At 38.3% G+C, this 8,512-nt stretch overlaps 1 protein-coding gene across 1 annotated transcript in view; it reads left to right on the forward strand.

Moving 5' to 3' along the window:
* Positions 1–3,606: 3,606 nt before the first annotated feature.
* The window catches only part of meox1 (mesenchyme homeobox 1), an 11,167-nt gene continuing 6,261 nt past the window's right edge, over positions 3,607–8,512 (forward strand). Inside the window, exon 1 of the mRNA XM_015387631.1 lies at positions 3,607–4,520. Within this exon, the coding sequence (XP_015243117.1) occupies positions 4,019–4,520 (502 nt within the window). The 5' untranslated portion in view covers positions 3,607–4,018. The remainder of the gene's footprint in view (positions 4,521–8,512) is intronic.

Raw genomic sequence — 8,512 nt, forward strand, 5'->3', positions numbered from 1 at the left:
ATAAGTCTGTAAGTAAACTGTATTGCTTTATTAATCTCACCAGAGCTTCTCTGTCTTTAGCCTTTTCTCTTCCTTCAGTTATTTTGTAGACAAGTCTGGGGAAAAAAGACCAAAGCATACTTTGAGCATTTCTTTAAATTTACTTGACAGGCAGCATTTTTTGTCAGATAATTTTCTGATAATAAATATTGGGTTAATTTACTTCACAGTTAATCTACAATGTAAGTTGGGAGTTTGATCTTTTGATTTCATGACCAATTTTATCTTGTTATATATATGTTATATATGTTTGAAATACATACATAGGGTAAAAATATGATACTCGTTTAAAGCAGATTATGAAAAACACATCTTTATATAAACACAATTTGGTTGAATAAAATAATGAAAGGTTGATACTTTATAACAAAGATCATTTAAGAAACCTGTTCAGTTTTAATCAAAATGATGCAACTACTTATGGCTTACACATTCCTGTGGCAGCCTCACTGAACTAGTGACTCAAAGGGGAATCACTTGGTCCATATGCATGTATGTTTGTTGTAAAGCATGAATTACACACTGGAATTAGCTAGAAAATTATTCAGGCTATCTGCTCATGTAGCCATCCTGTTGTCGGCTTCTGTGGACATGATATATCCATAGTGAGAATTTAATTAGATGTTCATAATCCATCTAGTTTCTGAGCCTTGACTGTCGTTTGAGCCTGTAGAGATTTCCAGGCAGGTTCTTCCTTTATTAGGCTGAGTAAAAGTGTTAGGATGTATTTGAGCCAGCTGGGAGAGGTGGCTATACTTTATATATTGGCAGTGGCGCCACCAGGGGGTGGCCAGGGGTGCCCACGGCCACCCTTTGCAAATCCCTGGCCACCCCACTCGCCAGTGTAATTTGTAGCTGCATCAGTTTAGCATTTCATCCCATTATGCACAGCAAGAGCAGGAACATTAAAAATCACACAATAAACCAAGATATGAGTAGGTGATTACTTAAGTCGTTATGATTTCTACAGGCAGGTTTACCACAATAGTAGATTGAAACCCTGAAATTATGGCTTTTGGTTTCAGTGTGTGTTTTTCTATCTGGTCACCCCTATAAAACATTTCTGGAGGCACCAATGTATACCGGCAGAAACCTTTAAGCAACAAAGCATTTTCTTCACCATCTTATTTAAAAGATAATTGGTGGAAAGTGTCACATCTTGGTTGAGGTTTTGAGGAGCCAAATGCAGAGGCAGAGAGGCTGAGGTGAATACTTGTAGTTTAATTATGAAAATGGTTAACAAAGGCAGTCCAAAAATCCAACCAAAAATGTAACAGACCAGAACCATGGAGACATTGAGGGAAAACACGTACAAGGAGCCAGGGAGAGACGAGGTGAGAGGACCACAGCGATGACAGGACCAGCAACAACAAGGAGTGACTGCAGAGGGAGAGTATATGTAGCTGACGGACAAAGGGAGGGCTAACGAGCTGACAAGGAGCAGGTGTGAGAGGAGACAACGAGGGAGGCAAGGGGAAAGGAAAATACACACACTAGGGCAACAGAGGACAACAGAAAAACATGAGAACATAAATCTAGAAATTACAACAAAACTGGAATTAAACCAATAAAACTAGAAAACAAGGAGCAAAGTAAAGTACAACAGAACCAAGCCATGACAGAAAGACATTATTAAAATGTTTTGGTTGAATATAAAACTTCACTTGAATATCCAGAGATTACCAGACTTCCCGATCTACACACACCTCCTCCAGGGGGACCCCAAGGCGACAACAGGCCAGCTCAGCCTCCTCCCAATAGGACATGTCTGGAACACCTCCCGAACAGATGGCCGAGCCACCTCATCTGGCTCCTTTCGACGTGGAGGAGCAACAACTCTACTTTAAGCTCCTGCTGGGTAACTGTAACCAGTTACCCGGTGCGCACAGCAGGGTGCTCACAGCAATCCTGCAAAGGAAACTCATTTCAGCCGCTTGTATTTGTAATCTTTTCCTTTCGGTCATAATCCAGATCTCATGACCATAGCTGAGGGTGGGAACATAGATCGATCGGTAAATTGAGATATTTGCCGCCCGACTCAACTCCCTCTTCACCACAACAGTCTGATACAGCGACCGCATCACTGCTGCACCGATCCGTCTATCTTCAATATCAGTAATCTTATTAAAACTAAGGTACAGATTCAGAGTTCATTTATTTTAAGAGATTTTCAATAAGTTTGAATAGAAATCATGACAAGTTTTTTTGAAAGTTAATGATTTGTTCTGATGTCCCTGTCAGAGATTTTCAACAAGCCCACATTATGTTATACGTTACACGGACATAAGATTTGTTTTTACAAATTATGAGATATTGTTTTATAATCTAGCTCTTCTTTAAACTTCTCCCTAACTTTATCTCTGACCTTCCTACCGTCATTCTTGGTCTTTATTATTCTGCTTGTAAACTAAACTAATAAACCCACAGGACAAATAGATTCACACATATGTGGAAATTCTTTTGGAATTAAAGACTTCTTACACTTTTTCAGATTTAGTTTGAAAGAAAACTAGAAAAACCTATTTGCCCTTTCTTCTCAATTGCATGATATTGTGTGTTGATTCCTTACATGCACTCATAATCAAAAACATTTAAATCAACTGTTGTAACATGAGAAAAAGAGAAAAGGTTTTCGACGATGGGTGTAGAGATAGATTTCCTCTAATTATGTTGCTGTAACTTAAACTGAAATCTGAGATAAAACAGCAAACGAACATAAACTTTTCCAATCTGTAGCTTTTTAACTATCTCATCTCAGAGAGTTCAGGCTACAGCCCACAAATATGAGGTGGGTTGCATATATTTTAAAAGACAGTCCAAAATCTGTTGGGGTTTTTTCAGGAGTTTAGAGACAAAACTTTATATAGAAGGAGAAATAAAATACAGAACAATAGGAGATCATAAAATAGGCAAACCTCACTTAGGTACTTTCTATCTCTGGCCAGTAAGGCATAATCTTGATACCACAGTTTTTGCTCAGACAGTATAAATCTATGAAATATGGCTCTGAAATTCCATACTGTGTTTTCCTAACATGAGAAAACCTCAGGACGTGTGAGTACATGCATAAAACCAATATCGGATCCAGTTTTTCTCTCACCTTGAAGCTTTAGAAAGTCCAACCAGGTGGCTTCAGCCACACATAGACAACTTTAAAGAGAGAGAGAGAGGAAGGGAAAGAAAGATTTTTCAAATTTGATGGGACAGCCAGGGATCGGGGTTGGAGGGAATGGGGTTTACGGTTAACTTTCCTTTAAAGGGTGTCAAAAAGGGAACTAAATTGGGTGTCAGAAAGCAGTAAGGAACTGAAATAAGTCAGGGTCTCCAGGTCCCATGTGGGTGGGTGCCTGCTTTATTCTTTTCAGACAATGTCCCCTTAAAAAGCCCTGCGTCTGGAAAGCCCATTAGACCTGTGTATAAAATCCCCCCGACCCACCTACCCTATGCCATGATTAATAGATGATGAGGACGGGTCGGTTGGAGGGTACTACCAACATGTGGACGGAGTGGGGCTCCTCCTCCTCCAGGCTCACATTTCACTCCATAAACTTGCCACTCTTTCCCACCTATGTGTTTAAAAAGGAGGAGGGCTCGCTTGTCATGAATGCCTCAGAAGAGTTGTGAAAACAACCAGCCGAAGAAGGGAGTCACGCAGTTGCAGATGCAGCTCCCACGCTGAGACACACAGTCAGGTCCTTCAGGGAAAGAGTGTGAGAGAGTGTGAGCAGAAACGCTGGGGGACTGCCAAAGAGAGAGCGCTGTCACTGGAAGGCATCTATCCTCACACTTTCTGGGCTGTAAAAGAATCATCAGCCTCTGACAGAAGTTAGAATTCTGCAGCAGATGAAATGAGAGCTTTGATAAGTTATATGTAGGCAAAAAGGAAAAAAATACAGGTTTCCAGTTTTAGTTTGCTTTCAGAGGAGGCTTTGAGCTCAAGAAGAACTCTTAAGATTGAGTGAAGTCCTTCTGCATTACCATGGATCAGCCAGCCAGCAGCTGCATGCGGAGCACCCATCCTAGCAACCCCATCTGGGGGTGCATGAGGAACCCCCACTCTGGGGTCCCAGGAAGCAACCTGCAGTCGCCCTACCAACAGGGCCCCTTCTCCATGCACCAAAAACCTGAGTTTCTGGCCTACACGGACTTCTCCACTTCCTGCTTGGTGCCAAGCGCGCCCCATGCAGCCTACCCTCGTGACGAAAGACTCTATCAAGACAGCCACGGCGGTTACCCAAGAGGCGACTGGCAGTTCAACCCCTGTGACACCCGGTCGAGATCGACCGATGCCTGCCCGTCTGCTTCAGCTGCGGTTGTGGGCACTGGAAGTGGAGGAGGTCCTGAGCTGGAGAGCGTGGGGACCGAAAGATTGCCGGGCAGCATGCAACCTGGGTCTCTGGATGGAGAATACTCACCCCAGAGCGTGGCTTCAGTTGACTCAGACAAGAAGAGCTCAAACAAAAGGAAGAGAGATGTCACAGGTGAGTGAGTCATGGTGCGCAGGGACAATTTTAAGGCAGGACAGGGTGTATTGCATAGGATCTGTTATGGACATTGTGATTTAAAGTGCTTTATGGGAAAATATGGGAGAGATAAAGAAAATGACAATATAAGAATAGAGGAATGATAGTACTATACAGACCTAACGTACATATAAAAATATAAAAACGCTAAAATGCCAGTTGGACATTTAATCCAAAAACTCTAAACAGAAGCAATCTTGAAATAAAACCTTAAAAAAACAATATCTTTCTATCTATTCATCCCGTGTCTGTAGCTTTTAACTTTGCATGGTCTCTGAGAATTTTAGCATATTTGAATAGTTCACAGAAATGGGTCTGCTGTACTTTGCCGTAGTTCAGGATGGAAATAGGTGGAAAATTAAAAACAAACTTCATCCAGTCAAATCAACCTTATTTTCCTCATTAAAAAATATATGTACAACATTTAAGACAAATATATGTGCAAAATCAATGCCACATATAAGCTTTCCGTAAATCTTGTTTCAAGATAAAAAAAAATGTTCTTCTTTGACCTGTATCACACCGCGGAAAAAATAAACATTCCCGCTATTTCCTCGTCAAATTAAGCTTACAGCAGAAGTTCTCTCTAAGGATTGCTGTATGAAAGATGATTAGGTGACAAGACCTCAGTGGTCAAGTCGCTCTTGAAGCTGCAGTTGTATCCTCTTATTGTCCAACAGCTTTGAAAAGTCTGAAATGATTCACGAGGTTTCCCAATGGCTCATTATGTCTCTGTATCCGTGGGAAACAGAGTATTGTTATTAACCATTGCATCTACGTTGAGTGCTAAAAAATGTGCATGGGAAAATGTTTTCAACCGACAGATTCTACAAATTACAGCAAAAAAAAAAAAATGATGCAATGATTGAGTAAAAATCTAAACTGTTTTTTCTTTTTGCTAAAAAAAATATTGCTTAATGACTCCTTGGGTGTGAACTTTGCTTAAAGTTAGTTAACGTGTTTACCTTTGAAACTAGTAGCACAAGTAAAGCTGCTGGACTTTAATGTCATTTACTCATCATATCTGATTTCACACTTGCTAATAGGAGGTGAAAGTAACTGATAGGCATGACGGACAGATTCCCAAAAGTCTTTGGCGTAACTTTAGCGGCAAAGACAAACAGACCAAAGGAAACGTTTATTTAAACTGAATCTGAATGCGTGAAATGTTCTATTCCCCAGTTTTCATTCTGGTAAAATGAAACCGTGTCTAACATGGTTTAATTTACTTTACAAGCAAATTTTAGAAACACTATTGTTGTTAATCTTCTATTTTCCTTCCTCTAATAACTAAATTCGTTCTAAAGTGTCAGATCAGCATTTATCTTTGTTATTTAAAAAGGCTCATATTCTGAAATACAAATGGTCATCTGTGTCATGCTGGATGTATCCCTCCAGGAAACAGGAAGTTGTGGATTATGAATTAAAAGTTTGTTGACACTTGCCAAATTTGAAAGCATAGAATACAAAAAAAATAAAATAAAATCCAGCCTCTAATACCAGTAGAAACTGCTATTAAAAGCTTCTTTTTTCAGAAAATCATCAAAGTTCTGGCTTTTAGCATGTTTTCAGGGTTACCTATATTAGTACGTTGACAGTAAGGGAACAAAAGATTATCTAACGATATTTTTCGAATACTTAATGAAATATCTGGGATAACATATTAAATCATGCGCTATTGCTTTACCCAGAAATGTTTTATAAATCTGGATTAATAAGATTTCCTTTTTTAGTTGTTTGTCTTGTTTTTTTTTGTTTTATTTTTTGACAAAAAGATATTTGGTCTTCCAATAATATTTCTTCGAAAACCACATATGAGCAAGAAAACCAGAGTTAATTAAATAACATAAAATAATCATCATAAATCTGTATTACCGTACTTGAAGGACCTGTTGCTTTTTCATTGTGAAAAGGAGCTAAAACAAATGGAATTGGACTTATTTATACCCAAAAGGAAAATGGAGAGATAGAGAAACTAATAAGATCAACGTGAAAGAAAAAAAAAGAGTATAATAAAAAATGTTTTAATCGCATTTCACTTTTTAAACTTCTTAGGTGTGCCTGGTGATGGCAGTGAATTAACTGTTTGTTGATGGGGATAATTTGTCCCTTAATTAAACAAATCCACTCAAATCCCGTCTGATTCTTTTTAAAGATGTTGTTTGGCGACGACTTTTTTAAAATAAGAGATGGGGGAGGACCCCCCCCCACCCCCCACCCCTACTTGCCTTATTGTAACCTCAACTCTCTCCCCTGAAAACAAGCCAGACCACGTCTGGTAAATTCACTTTCCTCCAAGCCCAATTCTTACATTCTTATCCATTGACATTTTCCTGTCGTTAAGCCGTAACACAATCTCCCAATGAGTGCATGCAACATGTCTGACCACTGCATCAGCTCTCGGTTTTAGAAAAAAGAGCCACTGGCCTTTATAAAATTGACAGGCTGGTAGAAAGCATATATTAGGAAAATGCCTCGAAGGCATTTGCATGACAGACACAGCTGCTGTGCAGTCATGATGTGTTTCAGACAGGAATCCTGCCAAAAATTTGAAAGCAAAAATCCTTTAATCTGACATTAACGTCAAGCCAAAGATTCCACTTTAGGTTGTACTGTAATCATTTATGTGAGAGATGCTGATATAAGCTTCTGTGGACCATCAGTATGATCATTAAGAAGGCCAGGTATGTTAATAGGCAAAAACTGTCTAATGAGAGTTTATAGATTATATAGTATTATATCTGGGAAAGAAAATTAAATTATACTTTTTTGTTATTTTTCTTTATATTTTTTAGTAGTTTCTGTCCAAATATAATGAGTCTTAAAAACTTTAAGGATTTTTCTAAATCATTAATCCACCACTAATGCAAAAAATCTGATTGAATTAATCAACAAAATGCATTGTTCCTCAATTTGTTTTACTAATTAGTTATTAAGCATTAATAGAAATCTAACTGTTTTAAAATGCTAAATGAAAGCTAATATAAGGAAAATATATCTGATTGTATTTCCAACATTTACACATATATTTTCACCTCAGCTCTACTAAATTACAACGGATTTAATTCTGTTTAGATTGAGTGAACAGCTCTCAGACCGTCCACCTAAAACACCAAATGCTGTTTTCTTTGGGACCCTGCTGAGTGTAGAAGCCTCCATCATGCAAGTTTTACAGCCTCTGGCTGAGCAGGATATTTATTAGTGGGTCAAGAGGGGGTGGCGGGGGTGTAAGTCAGCATGTGGCCTGCCAGGTGTTCACTTTAACTGTAAATTGTTGGACACAGCTCTAGACCAGAACACTCTAAACAGGGCATCATTTGTGACACTTAAATATTTTCGTCCCAGACGAGGATCAAACATTGCACTTACAGGCAGATGCATGCATATAATGTCTCACCTTGGACATTTTCCATTTTGGTCAACTGTTCTGGCAAGAATGAGGAAAAACTACTCACTCTGACAAATAGGAGCAATTTTCGGTGGGTTGCAGAAACTCGTAATGTGGAAACAAATTACACAATTATCACCCAGGTTTTACAAATGAAAACTGACCCTCATTTGTTTGTGTGTTTATTCTGACTAAGATAAGGTAAGATAAGATAGGACTTTATTGATTTCACCATGAAATTCACTGACATCAGCTCTAATAAACAACAGGAGATGCAAAAGAAGGAAAAGGTGCAATAAGTATTAAAAGTCAGGCTTAAAAATATATATATAAAATATATATATATAAATATTTTTTATTTAAAAAATGGAGATTTAAGGTTTCTTATAAACAAATATATTATTTGTGCAAGTGTTGTGACAAAGTATAAACAGTATGGTTGCAGGATTGTTAAATGAGTAAATAAATAGAAATAGAAAATAAAAAAAAACACAAAAATCTACATTTTAAGCAAAGAAAAATGGGAAAAAAGAGATAGATAGATAGATAGATAGATAGATAG

The sequence above is a fragment of the Cyprinodon variegatus genome, unplaced genomic scaffold (assembly GCF_000732505.1).
Source record: "Cyprinodon variegatus isolate N-32 unplaced genomic scaffold, C_variegatus-1.0 Scaffold18, whole genome shotgun sequence".
Taxonomy (NCBI): Eukaryota; Metazoa; Chordata; class Actinopteri; order Cyprinodontiformes; family Cyprinodontidae; genus Cyprinodon; species Cyprinodon variegatus.